The sequence below is a fragment of the Etheostoma cragini genome, chromosome 20 (assembly GCF_013103735.1).
Source record: "Etheostoma cragini isolate CJK2018 chromosome 20, CSU_Ecrag_1.0, whole genome shotgun sequence".
NCBI lineage: Eukaryota > Metazoa > Chordata > Actinopteri > Perciformes > Percidae > Etheostoma > Etheostoma cragini.
In genome coordinates, this window is record NC_048426.1 from 18711832 (window position 1) to 18732030 (window position 20199).

At 37.6% G+C, this 20199-nt stretch overlaps 1 protein-coding gene and 1 long non-coding RNA gene across 3 annotated transcripts in view; both read left to right on the forward strand.

Annotated features, from left to right (window-relative positions):
• syt14a (synaptotagmin XIVa) overlaps positions 1-16696 on the forward strand; it is a 35887-nt gene extending 19191 nt beyond the window's left edge. For both annotated transcript variants that reach the window (XM_034857518.1, XM_034857519.1), the window contains 7 exons: positions 2338-2565; positions 10133-10404; positions 10487-10936; positions 11701-11890; positions 12668-12724; positions 15500-15898; positions 16314-16696. In XM_034857518.1, the coding sequence (XP_034713409.1) occupies positions 2338-2565; positions 10133-10404; positions 10487-10936; positions 11701-11890; positions 12668-12724; positions 15500-15813 (1511 nt within the window). In that variant the 3' untranslated portion in view covers positions 15814-15898; positions 16314-16696. The remainder of the gene's footprint in view (positions 1-2337; positions 2566-10132; positions 10405-10486; positions 10937-11700; positions 11891-12667; positions 12725-15499; positions 15899-16313) is intronic.
• Positions 16697-16989: 293 nt separating this feature from the next.
• Positions 16990-20016, forward strand: LOC117936187. Its single transcript, XR_004654901.1, has 2 exons — positions 16990-17548; positions 17634-20016. It is a non-coding gene; the product is annotated as an uncharacterized LOC117936187 (long non-coding RNA).
• Positions 20017-20199: the final 183 nt, after the last annotated feature.

Genomic DNA, 20199 nt, shown 5'->3' on the forward strand with positions numbered 1-20199 from the left:
TTTAAACATTTCTACTGCAAAACAATACGTAAATGTATATATTTTTTAATCAAACCTATTTGTCACAACCACCACTAACATTTCAAAACCTTTCAACGGTTCAAACCTGTATCCCTTATGCACCACTAGTGACTTGGGGGATGGCTTTTTAGCTTTTCTATTATTTTGGCTGTGTTAATGCATATGGTTTTTATTTTTCTTTGATTTTTGGAGTTTGACTTCAGCTCCCATAATACATATATAATAACCTGTGCACCCAAAATATAGACACATATACATTTAAAATAAAAAATTTCCCTATTGAAATAAAACCAAACATTTTGATCCCCTGCCCATAAAAAGATAAAATCATGCATTGTTTTATATCAGGCTTTGAATATAAAGCGCTCGTTTCCAATTTGTAGTTTTGCTATTTTCCAACAGATTGGACCATTTTCTCATGTTTGCCCTATAGGGCACAAATAGCTATTTTCCTGGTTTCCATTAGTGTTATTGCTGATGTAATATGGAGCACTCCAGTGTTTTGATGCAATTGACTTATCCCAGACTGTGAAAAATATACTCCTAGCATAAGTTTTGTGTGGAATTATTTAAACAAACTGGCATTTAAAAGGTTCAAATTATATAATTGTTGTCCTCCAATTAAGTAAAATGTATTAATAAAACGCTTTTTATATAGCCATAAGTCACAAAGATCTTAACAAGTGCATAACACAACATAAAGAAAAGAAACCATGGAAAATGAAGTGATCACGTGAGGCACAAAACAACAAAACAGAAGCATATAAGAAAAAAGTCCCTCCAGAATTTTGTGGACTTTTTTTGAGATTGTAAAAACATTTTGTAAAACATTGCGATAAAAGCTGCAATGTTTTTTGTATGTTTGTTGGAAAGAAGTTGCAGGAGACAAAGTTGCAAAAAAAGTTGCAATTGTTTTATGTATAGTTCTTTAAAAATAAAAAATAAACTTCTTTTGGGGAGAATATAACTACTCTAGTAACCTTACCAAAAAGGCTGAGGATGCTGCAAATGTTGGTATAATAGGAAAATGACTGATGGATTTAATTTATTGAATGAATCCAATTTGAACATGTCAGTCAGGGGCTTGTTGATCTTTACATTGTTCGTTTATTTCCTGTACTGGCCTGGGACACACATTCATACGGTTTGATAAAGGACTTATTGGACTTTAACTTATCATTGCACTCACAATAACAAGCGTAGCTGTCCTCAATTTAGGTCCTACTGTACGTCTCATCTCCAATTTTACCTGCATCGACCGTGTTTGCACGCGTCAGTCTCTAGGGGGGAGCTCATCAGCCCCGCGTTGATTGGTCAAAATTGCGAGTCGCACCAAAATCAAGGTGATTGGTTGAATTCTCGTGAATTTGCGCGATCGCGACATCGTGAAATCCTGGAGGGACTGAGAAAAGATAACATAAAATATAAATAGACAAAAAATAATAGACCAAACAATTGACCCTCTTTATCAATCCTTTTGGGATGACTCCCGCAAGGAAATTGAAATTTCCAGCAGCAGTTTTCAGCAAAATACAGTATAGAGAGAAAGAAGACGGTACAAAGATAACAATAATAACAGTGATAATAACAATAACAATAAAACCTTTGGCCATAAAAAGACATTCACCATAAATAAATTATACATGGATTATATATTTTACAATCCCTGATGTTTAAACTATATATTACAGAGGTCTCTCATCCTTATTTTTTTCAAGCACTTGCTAACTGTCAAGTTTAGTTTTGGTGACACATTCATAAACAAAGTCTGATGAAATTAATTTCTAGCGAGCTATTCTGACAATGGAATTTTACCTGAGGTATTTTGTAGGGGTGGGAAAAATACTCAATTCTTAGTTGCATTATGATTCTCTCTAGAACGTAGAAGTTAATAATCAATCCTTAAATTATAAAATAAAGTTGCTTTCTCCAGATAAGTACAAATCACAAAACAGAGTGACTGAAAGAAGATGGGATAATGGACAATTTAGAGTTTAGGCAAGAGTGCAGAAAAAAACACATGTTAAAATGTGTATTTTTAAAAATCACGCATGGAACTGTACATTAAAAAATTGTTGCATCGAGATGCATCGAAAATGGGTTTAGAATTGAATCGTTGGCTTCTGAATTGGAATCAAATTGAGGTGTGAATCAATTCCCACCCCTAGTATTTTGTCTGTTGGCCTTTTACAAAGCAGTTAATCTGATGTCCTTTGAAGTATAGGATTGCAGCCAGTAGAGGCTGCCAGTCTACCTGATATTTTGCATGTCAGTCTGTCCCACAGTAAGCAGGCCATCTTTCTCTACCCCAAACAGACAAGACCTACTCCGACGGCGACTCGCAGGACTCATCATCGGACAGCGAGGATGAACTGATGGGTCAGTATCAGGAAGCGGTCAGCCGCTCCCAAGGCCTCCGCGGAGGAGCCAAGGCAGCCGCTAATACCAAACACGCAGGAGGTTTCTGCTGGGAGAGCCGGCAGAAGTACAGCCCTCTGACTGCTGAGTATAACGGCTACAGCAGTGAAGCCTCGGCTGATGACGGTAAGCTATCTGTCTGTGAATTGAATCAGTAAACTAGATGTTCCCCATGTATTATTCATGTATAGAGATTATTTAGTTTCATGGTTATTGCATTCGTTGTCACCATGACCATATATATATATATATATATATATATATATATATATACACAGATAAAGTATATGTATTAATACAGATATGCACCCCCCTTAGTCAATTGCACAGGTGCTTCTGCACCTCCAAACCAACAAACGCAAATGCACCACATACACAGACAATGTACATACTGATACACACTGGATGATTCAGTTAAGCCAGAGAGGTGATCAAAGCGATGCTCCTGTTAAGCACACTCTCCGTGGGAGGGTTGTGAAACAGTCAACTGTCTGCATAATCTGAACAGCCCCAGCCTCAAACATTTTTTAAATTCTTTTTCTTTATGCATCTCTGTTTCCCATCGGCCCAACTCACCATCACAGGGCGTTTACTGTGATGGACGGAAGGCAGGCTTTTTCCTTTATTTCATTATAGACAGAGTCCCAGGAGAACATCAGCCTTAACCTATTTGGATCAGTCTTTTATTTGACATACACACTTTATTTGCACCCTGAATGTGAATCAATCATTTAGGCTGGGTAACACCCTTGACATCATATAACATACTGCATTCATTATTGTTATATCGGATTCATGTGTTCAGAAGGAATAGTGCTACAATGAACGAGAGCCTTAGAAAATAAATGTATATAATGTGATATTTCTGATTAAGTAGGCCATTTAAAGTAATAGTTACACATTTTGTAAAATACGATTATTCACTTGATCGCCGAGCGTTAGATAAGACAATCTATACCACTCTTGTGTGTACACTAACTACGAAGCTACAGCCGGTTGGCTTAGCTTAGCATAGACAGTTAGCCTGGCTGTGTCCAGGGGTTAAGTGCTGGACTATTTTTTGGCAGTGACTCTGACTTGTGAATTTTACGCTTCAGTTTTTGTATGTATAAACAAACAAGATATAACTTATATAACTTATATAAAAAGAATTCTGTCAGATCGAGCCAGGCTACCTGTTTCCAGTCTTTATATCAAGCTAAGATAACTGCTGGCTGTAGCTTTATATTGACCGGACTTGACATGAGAGTAGTATCAATCTTATTGTCTAACCTTTTGTCAAGAGCATGAATAAGTGTGTCCTAAGATATAGTACTATTTGTTAGAAGAAAGGAAATAAGCATTAACGGCCAAAAACTAGAAGAAAATGAAATGATAAGAGGTAATGAAAATAGTTAAAAAAAATGTCAATGTAAATGTTGTGGATTTTTTCACAAGATACACCTGCTCCTTTAAAAAAATGCAGAGGTGTTGATATCCTATAGAACTGTAGCAGAATGAAACATTTTAGTTACATTTTGACACGTACAAAGATGCAAGTCTGACACGTTTGCGTTTGTCATTGTCAGACAGAAATCAGCCGTGTTTATGTCTGACATTTTTTCAAAGACAAAAACAATCTAATCCTCGCCAGGGTCTCAATTGGTGAATCATGCCTGAACAAGCTTTGTGTTATATAAGACAGTGGGTTCCAAGGTAGAGTGTCTGGCACAATCTACTTAGAGCATTGTTTGAATGTGTAGCTGTGGGATAAATAGCGCACGACACGCTTCTGACTCCATTAGCATAGAAGCACTGAACAAGGTTGTCGTTACGTGTTGAGAGATATGGGAACAGATCGGCTGTTCATTGATTTCACATACTGTACAGAGATTTTCCATGCATTTTAGTCAAATGCACAGAAATTCCTGGAGATGATTGCTGTTTTTGTAATACTAACACATTTTCTGTTAAAGCAGACTTGCTCTTCTGATCAAAACTGAAAAACCATAGCCAAATTGGATTTTTGTCTCACAGCCACTGTGATTCTCCATTTTGAGACTTATAGAACATGAGCTAATCAGGGATTCTTGTCAAGTGGCTCTCTAACAAGAGTGAGAACATGCAGTCTTTAACGCACTACTGATTAGTTGTTGTAAATACAAAGCCAAATTTAGGTTATTCTCCACTAGCTTTGTGCAAGTTGCCTGCATATTATTCATAATGTACTGTTCAGTTTATCTACTGTAAATAAACATTCTGTCAAATCAATCTTTAAACTATTTAGAACGGGGGTTCCAAAACTTATGTAATTGGGACCGTTCAAAACAAATCCACGTTCTATTCAGATTCAGATTATTTTCTTAGCTATTTTTTTGTTTATAAATGTCTAAATAGTGAAAATGTCCATTAGGAAGAATTAATATTGTTGTTTAGTTTGTCTAAGAAGCCAAGATAATGAGTTTACTATCATACTGTGACTATGATGTGCTGAATGTCTGCTTTGAACACAAGCAGGCATCTAGTTTGAACACATAGGAGCAATTAGAGTCCGGAGGTTTATGAATCAAAATGCAGTTATTTGTCATTGATCTAAACATTGTATTTAAAGAGGTTACTTCCACAAACAAACAAACAACAAGAGAAAGGAGGACTAAATCATGCCTACATGTGCGTTGACTCAGCAGAGATTGCATTAAAGTGAAAAGCTGATGCCTTATACACAGGTGAATAAATATTCTAAAAGCAATTAAAAAATGCCTAGTAATATTTTCAATTTTCTATTCGATTATATTCAATTGTATTTTTATATTTTGAATTGTCACCTGCTGCCTAAATTTAGTGTTTTGCTTATACATAAATATATACATTTTTTAGCACACATTTTAGCTTAAATTCACCAGAATGCAGAAAATAAAGTGTTTAACGCAATCAAATTGTGCATTTTTTGCTGAGGAGGCCTACTCTCATATTTTCTATTGCCCTTTGATGCAATGCTTTTATGCAATATTTTTCCCTGCCTGGTAATCATCTACACTTACCTCATACCAATTTCTCTCATTATATGCAAAAATCTTTTTTCATCTGAGCCCTGATGCCCCTCCCCCTTTTCAACACAAAGTGACACCCTTGACTTCAGCCAGTGCGTTCCACCTCTTTTGCTCTGCACTCAGACTCTTTACCTGCATCCAACCAAAGCCCACTCAAACATTATCGGTCAATGCTACTCGGACTACAAACAAACCAAAATGCCTCAAATACCAAAATGTTATCCTGTTGCCTACATATTCTGCATTTCTAAGCATCAAGCATCAAGCACAGATACAGATAGAGGGGGTTAACATAGAAAGAGTACATGAAAATAAATTCCTTGGAGTGATCATAGATGACAATATTTGCTGGAAGCCTCACATAAAACACATCAAAACCAAACTGTCCAGAAGTATTTCAGTCCTAGCAAGAGCAAAGCACATTCTGGATCCCAAATCACTTCACATCCTATACTGCTCACTACTGTTACCTTATTTGAATTACTGTGTAGAGGTTTGGGGAAACACTTATCAACACAGACTACAGCCACTAGTCATTATGCAAAAAAGAGCAATAAGAATCATTCACAACGCCGGATTTCGGGATCATACAAATTCATTATTTCTAATGTCTAAATTGCTAAAATACCATGATTTAATTAAATATCAAATTGCAGTATTCATGTTCAAAGCAAGAAATAGCCTATTGCCTGGGAATATACAAAAGATGTTCTCTGAAAGGGAGGGAGGGTACGATTTAAGGGGAAGAGGAAATTTTAAGACTAATAGATGTAGAACATCAAGGAAAAGATTATGTTTATCAATTTGCGGAGTTAAATTGTGGAACAAACTAAATGAGAACCTAAAGCAATGCCCAAACATATTCCTTTTCAAAAAAATGTACAAAGAAATTATTTTCAGAAAGTATAAAGAAGCACTGTAGAAAGTTTTGTTTGTGTTTTTTGTTTTGTTTATTTATATATATGTATGAGGGTATATGTGTATGTGTATATATATATATATATGTGTGTAGGTATGTGTGTGTATATATATATATGTATATATATATGTATATATATATATATATATATATATATATATATAGCAACAGAATTATAAATATTGTAAATTAAAGGAATGCAAGAATTAAAGGGGTAGGAGTACATAAGTTTTACTTCTTCCTACTCCTTTTTGCACATGTGATAGAGGTATGTAAACACAGGAAAGAAGGGTACTTTGTTTGTTGTTTTTCTCTCCAATGTTTTTAAACATTGTTTTATTATTTATTTTTATTATTTTCTTTATTTTTATTTGTATATACTTTCTCTTGCATGTTCGAAATAAAGATATCAATCAATGTCAATCAATGTCTTATACGCAGGTATCTGTTATAGCAATTAATCATGGATGAGCAATGACCACGCAGTGACCTTTCCAGTCCTGACAGTAGTCACTCTTTTCTTCCAAAAGCAGTTGACATAAGAAGTTGCCATTATATAACTGAGAGAGTACACCTTATTTCAAACAAGCTGTTGTAAAAGTTTGGAGGCGTCTATGGTATTTTCTCTCGGCTGCCACTGTTGTGTGTATTTGTCTGTGAGTATGGAGAGCTTTATCCTCAGGACATATGTATTATACATGAGTAGGATTGTGCAGATGCTGCAGAATCAGGCATTGCGGGAGCCAAAATAGGAAGTAAGCAGTAAGAAAAAAATAATCAGAGGTTTGTCTGGACCAACTTCTGTCCTCTTCTCTGAAGTTACCTTGCAGTCATGACCCCTTGATGAGGACATTGTTGCTAAGGAACACGTCAAAGTACTTATTTCATGAATTATTTCAGTGTCAGTGAAATTATTTAATCAAACTTCATCATAAAAAATTAAGTGCCTTACCTTGATTGTAGTCTACATTGACATTCATTCATTCATTTCCGCGATTGTTCAGATGTCGCCGGAAATTCCAACAGTCACCTTTTGCTTTCTTTGTGTTGTCATTTTAAACTCTTGTGGGTGTATGAGGACTATGGTTAACTGCTCCTCAGATCTCTGCAGGTTAATCGAGACGGCTAGCTAGACTAGCTGTCCAATCTGAGTTTTCTTGTTCTGCACGACTAAAACAACCTTTGAACGTACACGTTCCACCAAAACAAGTTCCTTCCCGAGGCTATTTTGTTGTGTCGCCGTTGCTCCGTCCGTCCCAAGACAATTGTGATTGGTTTAAAGAAATGCTAATAAACCAGGGCACATTTTTCTCCCATCCCAGAATGCTGTGTGGACTAGCCAGACCCTCCTTTACGGCGCTATTGAGGTGGGTCTGGCAATGCGAGACTACCTTCATTATAGCATGTACACAAACCTTGTTTTCATTATGAGTTGTTGACTTTGTCTAATAAGCTACTTTAGGTTACAAATGATAGAAAACATGGCTCTCTGGCCGGAAGGATTTACCAGCTAACAATCAGTCCAGTAGCACTGTAGATGGAGAAATACAGGTATGAGGTATAAGATATCAGTGGTACTCCAAAGCGTCATGAACAAATCTGAGAGGAATAGTTTTCCTTATTGGCTTATTGGGAAATACACTAATTTGCTTTCTTCACAACATTTGGATGAGATCCTTGTAGCCATAGAAAGGACAATGAAGTGTTGCTCCGCTCATTTGTCACCTAAGATATTTAGGTTATACCTGAGTTTCACAGTCAAAATTCACAAAGCACAAACTGTTTCCCCACTTACAGAAGTACAAGAAGGAAAAACAAGGCGACTGCCAGTACAGAGGGGATAACATTCTGTGAAGAAGTGGGTTAGACAAGAGGAGGAATGGTAACCATCCCAATTAGCGGGCTGGAGAAAAGAGTAGTGCTTTTACACAGCAGCTTCCATCATATCAACCGCCCCCGGCTCAGCAGGAAAAGAGCTACTCAAAATGGATTTGCTCCTTTTATCAAGGCCTCCATGACACGTAGTTGAGACTCCTTTGCCTCCATCTTGCCACAGTTTGAGGTGGTGTCTCACTGACATTATTAAGAGTGAAAGTTTCATGATTTGGAAAAGATTTCGTCATCAGTGTTATGGAGAAGTTATGGAGACAAAGTTATTTTCTTGTTCATCTTTTGTTTTCTTTCTTTTTTTCTGCAAGAGACTGGGCGTGGTATAAAGCACTCTTCACCAGTGTCCCTATGGGAGTATTAACATCAGCTGCTCAATTTTTGTTAATCCAAGTTGGACAAGGGAGGCAGATTTGAGAAGGCAGTGACAACACTATTCAAGGTTCTTTTTGAGTGGCACAGAGACTCTCAGTATAGCCTTATTCTATGCCTTCCAGGCAAACTGAATCATTTAGAAAGGTGAGAGGCATGAAATCTGTGACAGATTAAGAAGTATTCAGTGCAATCCTTTAATGGTGCACATCTGGTGTTTTATTTAAGATGTGTATTCAAAAGATTCCTCTCACAGAGCCCATAATGCTCACAAGGATGGGCCGAATGAGCTCTGGAGTGAGAAGGAATTATTTGATGAATTGCAAATAACAATGCTTAAGAATTACATGAAAAATACACATTATAACAGACTATAGGAACCCAAATTAGACTATAAGATTTACTGAGATGCAGCTACAGATTAAACATTTACTTTAAAGTCAGTTAATATAAAATAAAATGGCAAGGCTATGCAGAAGTGCTTATGCATTAATGACTGTGTAAGCCTTAAGTAATGAGGGCTTCACTGTCAGTAAATTCAGCCTTTGCTGTGTTGTAATCTAGTGTTAAATCTGTAAAGTCATTACAGCATGGGTAAACATTCTCTTTCCACCGTGTCTCATGTTATCTGGCATTGTTGTTGTAAATGGATTAAGATATTTAAGAGTGTGACTCAGTCTGCTTCTAAATAAAAACAAAACCAATACTTCACCACACGTTTGTTAATAATCATCTTCCCAATAGCCCAAATCCAATTATGATGCTTTTAGCTGCAATGCTGCACAGATCTGAAACACATTTCTAGAAAACTTACTTTAACATGTCTCACCTTTAAATCAAAGCGAAAATATGTGTTTCCTGTTGGGTTTACTTCAAATTCAAGGTATATTTAGATCTTTTTGTTATTGTTTCATTTCCTCAACGTGTCAAAGTCAAATCTTCATCTTTTCCTTGGTGTTTACTCTGATGTTTACGTTTGAAAACTTGACCGTCCATGTCTTATGTAAAGCACTCTGAATTATCCAGAATATAAAATATACTATATAAATCAAATTGTATAGGATTGTCTAAAGTGATAGCTGCAGTTGTGGTGTCTACTGTACAGTCATGCCAGCAGCTCTGTTGAATGAAAAGTTGATCTTTATATATTGAAATAAAAGCATTAGAGTGTATTCGTACATAATGTTGCGCCAATCAATCAAGGAGATGCTGAGATATTTCACAGGATAAGTGAAAATGTCGCGGTGGCTTTTAGATAAAAACGTCAAGGAATCACCAAAGTCATTAGGCTTTTTTGTTCTCTGGGGACTGTGAGTGTACCAAATTTCATTGCAATTGATCCAACAAGAGAAATTTTACTCTAGACCTAAGCAGTTAACCTGTACATCCAACCGACATTGCCATCGCTACACCACCTCTGCTGGCATGAATAAAAAGAATATGTACATTATTGCGATCCTCTTCCTTCTGACTTCTCTCCAACCAGCCAACTGCATCCAGAGGATGAGACGAACGCCTCCGCTGGATGAGCTTCAGCCACCCCCTTACCAGGATGAGAACGGCTCTCCAAGGATGTCCTGTACGCTGTCTGACCTGGGAGACGCCAAGTGTGATCTGTCCTATACCAGCGGCAGTCCCCACCTGTCCTTTGGAAAATGCCCCAGTGAGTGCAGCGATGGTCCTATGACTGAGCGTTACCTCAACAAGGGCTACGAGGAGGATGTACCGAGTGACAGTACAGCTGTCCTAAGTCCAGAGGTAAATGCCAGTGATCAAAGATATGACAGGAAATCTATATTGTGTTTTTTATTGCAAATTGAACAATCCTTGGTTTCTTCAGGACATGTCAGCCCGTGGATCCTCAGCTCAGCTCCCTAAAGGTTATGAACCAGATCCAGTTGCAAAATATGGCACTCTGGACGTGGTGTTTGACTACGACTCAGAGGATCAGCAACTGGCAGTCACCATCACGTCAGTATCAGATCTTCCTGCATTAAAACGCACAGGCAACATCTCCTGGCAGGTCCACCTGGTGCTGCTGCCCACCAAGAAGCAGAGAGCCAAGACAGGAATCCAGAGAGGTCCGTGCCCAATCTTCACCGAGACCTTCCGCTTTAACCAGGTGGAGTCAGAGATGATCAGCAATTACGCGATTCGATTGCGCCTTTATAGTATGCGGCGGATGAAGAAGGAGAAGGTGCTAGGGGAAAAGGTGTTCTACCTCACCAAGCTCAACCTTCAGGGCAAAATGTCTATGCCAGTCATATTAGACCCATGCTGTGCTCTCCCGGTAAGTAGGATCAAAGCAGGTGTTGGCTTTTAAGCGCTCTCTCAACGCTTCACTAATTGCTCCTCTATGTTGATCGTTCTTTCATGTTTTTGGATAACATTTTATTTAGAATGGGGTGATATTTTGCAGCTCGAGAGAATATAAATATCAAACTAGCTATAGTTTGCCTTGTTAGTTTAATGTGTCTGAGGGATAGATGGTGGTGTGACACTGCCTCCGTTTCATCAAGAAATAGTCAAATCTTTTTAGTTGTGGTGGTTTGTTTTTTCCTTTTCCTAGAATTTAAAATCTTGCATCAGTTTAACTGAAATTGGGATAACAAGGAGGAAAAGCAGACGGGAAAAAAGCAGCTAGGTCATATCTCAAACCACAAGAGTCTATTAACATATTCAACAGGTAATTTGTCATATATAAGTTTACTTGCCTTTGGTTTTTATTGTTACTTACGTTGTTTTTTGTCATTTCGCAAAAGAGCTACAAATTGTACTGGAAAAAAAGTAAATATTGACAAGGAAATGCATCTTTTTCAACACTAACTATGGGCGGATCTTAACGATCAGTAGATTGCTAGCCAAGCAGTGTCATCAGCAATATAATGCATTTGTACACTGGGTTTTTGTGAATTCTGTTGATAGCGTTAGGAAAATGGTAATGGTAATAGGAACTGAAACACATTCTCAATATTGCACTAGATATGGGGCGCATTGAATGTGATTTTTGTTGTACCAGTGAACAATCCTCTAAATGTCTGCAAATATTTTCAGGGTGGTGAATCCCAAGTCAGCCTCTCAGATATGACATGCAGTGAAAGCGCCTCATCATTCCAGTCAGTCAGTCAGACTTCCACACCAGAGATCCTCGTGGGCCTGGTGTACAACGCCACGACAGGACGTCTCTCAGTGGAGATCATCAAAGGCATCCATTTTAAAAACCTGTCTGCCAACAAGCCACCCAGTAAGTACTCTAAAACGTTTATTTGAGTCATTGCCAAAGACCAGTGAAGAGTGTAAACAATTTTCTCAAGCTGTTTCAGATGGGAAAAAAGGACAAGTTGAGCTTGTGCATTGGAATGTATTATTATACAGGTTTACCTTTGCATCATGCTTCCAGAGCAAATATCACAACCAATTAAATTGTTTTTCTACACCTAATTTAATTTATAGTTTTTACAAATTAGCTATTCATACATGCCACCAACTTGTTTTTTGTGTCAGCCTTTAAAGTTATATATCAGTCTACAATTCATTCATTCATTTTACATACTGTAAGTATATATTGTAAACGGCACTTGCACACTTACAGAAAACAAGGTGCTTGAATCATTTTTGGAAAAATATCTGATTAAAACTGAAGTAAAGTGACTTTGTTAAACATATATGAAAGAAAATGCCATTTGCTTTTGACAGTCCAACTAAGACTGAGACAGAGAGAAATGGCTTGAAACTTCTCCAAATGAGACATAGTCTGATCCATCCATTTTAGCTGCATTACCTCCTTTTCAGTTGTCCTCTGGTTTGATCCCTGGTTTCCCACTTTTAAGGCTCAGTTTGCAGCAAGTTCTAACAAAAACTGCCTCTTGTTGAACTTTGTGAGGTGTTGTTGACCATCTGACCCTGTTTCTCTTCCCTCACATCTTCTGTTATGTCTGCACATGAAATTCTCTCACCCTACTACCTTTATGACATCTTGGTCCATTGTTTTTTCTTACTGCTGTCCAACCCTTGTTGTCAGATGGGCTGTTCTGTTGTCTAAAACACTTGATAGGTGGACATGTTTATATTATCAGAGGTGAGTCTCTGTCCCTGCCGCAAAGTGAGGTGCGATCGCTGTTGAACTATGGATTTATTCATACTATCTTCATGGAGGCAGTCAATCAAACAGCATTTTTCATTGGTCAACATTTGAAATGTATGTTTTAAACTTTTCTATCTATTTTATTTACTTATGTAGTTTACATAATATCTGTAAAATGTTTTCCGCTAGAAGAAATTGTAAGAAAAAAGAAAGAATAATGTATCAGAAAACAGAAGAATGTGACAACCAAGAAAAGTACAAGCACAATAGCTATTGCTATAAGTGTGTGACTGTAACTGTCAGGACGGATTTGTTTTATTTTAATTAAAGCGTCAGTTTGACATATTGGAAAAATGAACATTTTCAGTTTCTTGCCCAATTAGATGAGAAGATCAATACCAATTACATATCTGAACAGTAAATATGAAGCTACAGCCAACAGCTGGTTAGCTTAGCTTAGCATAAAGACTGGAAACAGCTAACTCTGTTCAGAGGTATAAAATCCCTGATCTCCATCTCTGCAGATTGTCTGTCTGTTACTGCACTGTAAAAACGCAATCTGACACTTTTACACTTGCCTTTTTTTGTATTGATTAAACAAATGAGAAATAACATGTTAATCAGTGCGCTTCAGAGTTGCTGGTAGGCAGATAGGAAATTACACAGACAGTCAGGCTTGCTGTTCCCCCCTGTTTGCAGTATTTATGCTAAGTTAAGCTCATGGTCTCCTTTATGTAGCTTCATATTTAGCACTCAGGCATGAGAATCCCTTGTTTCCCAAAAGTATAAAATAATGCAAACATTACTTGTAAAAAGCAGCAATAGGAACTATGGCAATTACTTTTCATTGTTATTCCTTCACACCCTCTTCAAAATTCTAACACGTATCCATGAAGATAGCTGCTTGTTGTAAATCCTGTTCCCTTCATTTTTTCGAATGTGTACGTGTTTGTCTTATGCACAAGTCCTGCAACCACTCTCACTACCTGTGTTGTGTCTTGTGTTTGTGCAAGCGATGCCTGCAAGTCTTTTCACTCAGAAGTAACACTTTTCATGCTAAGTCAAACCGGTTTGCTTGGTGGCTGATGGCCAGTTAGAAGGAAATGCTGTGCGTCATCCACTGCTGGCTTTCTTCAAACAGTACACTTTGGCATGCTTTGGGTGTTATTTGACATTTTTCAGTTCTGCTTACAGCATATGAAACAGAAACATGACTTCTGTGAGAGTGTGGAGCATACACATTCATCTTAAAGACACATACTGTACTGTCCTCCCATTAATTGCTGTGTTCCACTCATTTATTAATGTCTGTAACTAATGACTAGCTGCCAGATTTTAATATTGTTTCTGCTTCCCTCAATAGCGTATCCACGTACTGTATACAAATTGCATTTAGAAAATAGTCACATCTGGTAACACTAAAAAAAAGCTTTGTGCAAAATCCTTATGAAGGCCTTGATTGACTTTGTGTATCTTACAAAGTGGAAAGAGCATAGTGAAAGATGCAGAGCAATTTCTGAGCTCCTTTTCCATAATTTCAAAACAGTACCAAGCCGACAAGTCAAGTTAATCATCAGTCGCAGCCCCTCTCATTCAGCAACAATACCAAAGAGCCATGCATCACCGCTACTGACCACTTAAGACATCCACAGCTCTACAGAGCCCATTCAGCAGCAGTCGAAAAAGAAATCAAGGCTATTTTTTTCACTGTGCTTTTATGTCAAAGAGAGCAACTGAATGTGTGATTTGAGGCAGTGAGCTAGGCGTTGGAAGGCAGCTGGCACTCGACAGTATGAAAGCATCAGCAATTCATTCCTTATGCTCCCTCTTAGACAGGAACATAATACACAGCATTATTATTGAGTATGGTTGTAGACGAGGGGCGAAACACTCTCAAAGACCCATTGTGATTGCCAGTCTTGCCTCGTTTACTTTCAGCTGAATTTGTGGCTTCTGTTCAAATCGTGATTTATGCATGGAAATGAGGAGTATAAAAGAAAAACTGTGAATGGTGAATCACTTGATAATGCTAGTGTTTTTCCTTTTCTCCTTTCTTTCTCAGTTAAATGGGAAATATTGGGATTTTTTTTTTTTTTAAATATGCTCTAATTTACAATAAAATATAAGGGAAACAGCTGTATCATAACTGTTATGTACTAAAGGTAAATTCTTGAATAGTGTTAATGTGAAACATGTTTTAAGATTATGTTTTCTGTTTGATTACAAGGATCTTGTGTTGTAGTTTTATTTTTCGTTTTTTTTTTCATCATCAGATTTTGGAAAAGGCTCTTCATCCTCTCAAGCCCAGGCAAACACATTACTAACTTTTTTGCAATCCATTTATATCTTTAATATTACCCCCTACTTCAGGTTAGACATACTGTACAGTAGTTGCCTAGCAACAAGACAGAAGTAACGCTCCTTGCGCCCTTTGAATTCTCGCTCTGTTATCAGGAACACTCACTGCTGCGTTCCGTGTTTGATCAGGAGAAAACTGCATCCTATGTGCTCATGATCTTATACATCAACTGCAGTGACATTGTAGCAGGAACAAACGTTTTTTGGGGGAAAATGGGTCATACCCTGCTGCAGAGGAAACACAGCTTCAGAAGGTAGTAATGCTTTAATTCAAAGAGAATTCACTGTAGAAACATAAGGATTTTGCACAAATTATCCATCACTCAAGTTGGATGCCATACATTTAAAAATATGTCTAAAGGTTTACATCATTTCCCTTTTAATTGTCTACTCCGCCTGTTTCTTGCCCAGATACATATGTTAAGCTGACCTTACTGAACTCCATGGGCCACGAGATGTCCAAGTGTAAGACATCCATTTGTCGAGGTCAACCCAACCCAACCTACAAAGAAACGTTTGTCTTCCAGGTAGCACTTTTCCAGCTATCAGACGTCACGCTTATTCTGTCCGTCTACAACAAGCGCAGCATGAAGCGTAAGGAGATGATTGGCTGGATTTCCCTCGGCCTCAACAGCTCTGGAGAGGAGGAGCTCACCCACTGGACTCAGATGAAAGAGTCTAAAGGACAGCAGGTTTGCCGTTGGCACAGTTTGTTGGAATCCTAACAGCAAGAAAACATAAAGTGAAGAGAGAGCGTGAGGATAACTGCACAGAACAGTCCTCATCCCAGACAAGTGAGAAAGGGAGTTCAGCTGGCCAGACTGATCTCATGAAATGGCGTATGTATGACACGCCAATTCGTATGCCATTATTTGTGTGTTATCAAGACGCATTCTCGTTTTTTAACGTCCCCTCCATTGACTTTCATTATCTTGTGATAGCGTGTGAATGTACGCCGTAGCAAGTAGTGTGAAAGGGCAAAAATCCGCATTGGGAGGTTGGACAGGGTGGTGGATGGGTAAAACAAAGAACTTTCACACAGGAAATTGTGGATTGTGTCCCGCATGTCACGGTTCCTAAACTCAACCGTCGCTTTCTTCTCGCAATAACACGCAGAGTGAGGTGTAGACATACACGTGGTTAGCTTAAAATGCGTACAGATAACACTCCACTTGGCTTAAGAGAAATGGCGTGTATGTTTACGCAAAGTCATGATGTCATGTTGAGCTGGGATAGAGGAATGTGACAGACGTCCAGGAAACGAGTCAGTGGGAATGAAGGAAAAGACAAAACAACATGCGTCTGCACTCAGTGGTTTCAGCTTGGCACAGCATATTGATCATTTGTATGGCATTGTGTGTAAAATCACCATTGATTAGTCTTATGGCTAGTAATGGGATGTCATTTATTTTCAAGGATTGCCTTGTAATGAGCTTCACATTTCTGTAGATGGCTCTCTGTTTTTGTCGGTTGAACTGGTTGAGCTGGGACCTGTTCCAAGTTCTGGGCAATGTTGTTGAGTAAATTATTGTCTGATAACTCTGCGTTTCCACACCTACAGCTCAAACAACTGACATCAGGATTATTCTAAATCTTATCCGAAAGGTTTAAAACTACAGGTTTTTATCATGTATTTAAGGGTTGACCAAAAATAGTTTACAATTTCAAAGCCAGAACATGGATGTGCACGGCCGCTTTTCAAATCAGTTGTAGGTAGTTATTTTCAAATTGTAGGGGCTATAGGGGAGTTTCCCAGTTGGTGACGCGTTGTTAAGAACTGACATAGAGAAACAGGGCCAGCGATCGTTCAAATATGCTAAATGCTTAGAAACCTTTCCTAAATATAGAAAATTCATACATGCATGTAAAACAATTTGCCAATGTCCCCACACACCTCACACACCTGATGCTCTAGGCTATGCCCAACAGTTGGTGGCAATAATGCAACAAGCTGTTATACTAAATGCCAAAAAAAGGAAAGAAGAACACGCATCCCGACCATGTGAACGCTATCAGAAAAACAACATAATCACGGGGGCGGTCAGTCATATGCCCAGGTGGCATCAACATACCATAAATCATTAGTGGGAGTGTGTGCCATGGTGTTTACTAATGTTACCAGAAACCAAACCCACAGTTTTTGATGGCTCTATAGTATATTAACAAAAAAATTACTTATTTTTCCAAACATTAACTTGCTATATTGAATATTCAATGTTATAGAGAAGTGCTTTAAAAACAGTTTTTAAGGGATTTTAAGCCATTTATATGGTACATGAAACCACATTTTGCCTTTTTAACCAGGTCTAGCTAACTAATTATATAAACTTCCTTGTTATATGAATAAACAGGGCAGCACCAGTGCCATGATCTGCCTGGGAGAAAACACCACCACCAATGTACTTTTCTACTAAGCTCTTGAGTTTGAATTTCTCCAGATGTCTGTTGTTTAAGCCAGAGGTGTGGCTACATGAAGAAGCTACCATCACTGCTCATGTTCGCAACAGTAGCTACAAACATGAACCCCACCGCTTCTTACATGTAGGGAAGCCTTTAGAGAAACAAGTTTCATGAATTTAATATGGATACAATTTAGGTTAAATCACTATGTTGTTGATGAATGTTGCTGATTATTACTTTGCCAACGCTTCATTTGCCGCATCCCATTGTGTCTACTTTATATGTATTGCAATTACTTGGTGCATTCATATATGCAGGACTCTGGGAATGGAGGCATGTTGAAAGATATTTTGAAGGCCAAGGAAGTGGTGGCCATTTTGGATCGGTTTCCAGAGAACTTATAAAGAATTAGTTTGGAGACTTGAGTTGAATTACACTTTTTATGAATCTCAGTCGACACTGCCGAGGCTAAACCCCTCACCATTGTTTGAGCGTAAACTTTGTTATATAAAAGATCAACTAAATAATTTTAGACAGGCAAATGTCAGGCAAGTACAATTCTTGACATATAACCTGACAGTGGAAGTGTCATGGTTGATGTTGAGATAAAGTTAGGTAGTGATCTCTGAGAAGAATTAAGCATTTCACATTGTTAGATATTTTTTGAAAACACTAGTTTGTGGAAGCAATGACAGACTGAGATATGTTATATATAGAAATATGTAGTAGTTACTGTGGTGGTTGTGTGATCTTGAGTTTCCATGCACTATTAAAAAGTCCCACAGAATGTCAAAGGCATATTCAAAGACATTTTAAGACACTTTTTTATGGATACCAAATAATTTGTTCACATAACACAGCATTGAAGATAACAAGTGAAAAGAAAATATACCTGTTAATCTCTTTTACCTGCTCTGGTGCTAATAAGTGCTGTTGCTGCACGCACGGAAGCCCTTGCCTTATGGTTTAGTCAGTTCATAAATTACTGTAAGTGGACCCAGTACAAGAACAGACACAGATACACCCTCAGAGCACACAGACCATAATTACAGGAAGCACACGCACAGCACCATTCAACCTCACTAAAGGGAATTCAAACTGTTTTCATAGGAGCCACAGTGTGCATTGACAAACTCGCAGAATGTCAAAATGTAAATGGGTTGTACTAGATGTTTAGCTTTGGACACTTTTTCACTTCATTTCACTAACAGACAACAGAAAATACATATACTCTTTACTGTGCCTGTTGTTGTGGTGAAAGCTGGTTTTGTGCAGTGTTTACCAAGTGGATGTGTTGTATGTGTGTGTGTGGTTGTGTGTGTTGACTGGAAAGGTACAGTTGGGGGTTGTGATAGTTGATGTATTTTCTCGTTGGTTGTAACAACTTCTGAATTTATTTACACGTATTTAGAACACAGTAATACACTTCTTGAATGTCTGCCATATACTTTATATACAGTTAATTAAAGTGTTATCTATTTTTGTGTCAATGGGGAGGAAACTGTGTGACAGTTGAATAGTGACTCACATATTAACCCACCCTGTGGGCAATGCTATTGTGGATTGCTATTGTTTTTTCTATTCCTTGATTTGATCTTTTAGAGGCGTTATGTCTAAGTAGCTCTGGCGCTTTTTACATCCCCTGCTCTAAAACCACAAAGGGTAATGATGGAAACCAGCAGAGCTCATCTTAAAATCAATCTTTCAAGACTTTTGATGCTTTTTAACAGTGTGAAACAGAAGCACAGCCTTTACAGCACAACAGTCAAACACACCATGTAACAGATTGGCAGTTGCTCTCTTGCACATGTAGAGATACATCATATCATTGGAATCCAAATTTCAATTCAATTTTTATTTATAGTATCAATTCATAACAAGTTATCTTAAGACACTTTACAGATAGAATAGGTTTGGACCACACTATACAATTTTAGTAATTTTGTCAAAAGTAAAAAATAAATAAAATAAAATCCACTAATGCAATATTTGTTTTATGATCAGGCTGCATCGTTTGATTTGACTTTCGTAAATCAACTCTTATGTCTTGCATTTAACTGCCAGCAGAATAAGGGGAGTGATCTTGTTAAATCAACAGAAGGTGTACAGGAATATAAATAGTATGATCTTCACACTGTTAGTGGGTGTCAGATGCTCCATAGTCAAGCCTATTATCAGTTAAGAAGTAGATTTCTGTGCATCCCTAAACGATGCACCATAGTGACAAAATATTCTTCAACAACTCTTCATAGAATAATTGTAAAATGTATTAATTAAAATAAAAAAGAATAAAAAGATCTTTCTACCTAGCCATGGAAGCAAAAACAGGCCAAAAGGATTTTAATCTTGCAAGCAACTGAATATCTAGATGTGAGAATTAAACGATAATAAATCCCCCTTTTAAAAAAAATGGTTAGAATGCACACTTGATTTTAAATGTGTTTAAGGGTATGGAAAATTGTACCCAAAATTTAAGTAAACTACATTCAGGTCATTTTCAGATCTAAAATTTTAGGTTGAGTAAAAAACACATAAGCAACGGATTAGTGTGCTAAAACTGGACAGGGGAAATTCAGAAACAAAACTAAAAACTGATAAGACCTCTGTGAAATTCAAACCACATCCATTGAGATATGTTGTGGTTTGGGGTTTTTAGTTGGGTTCATTTTCCCTTTTTCATTGGCCTCCTTGTGTTTTTGTCTGTTTTTCTC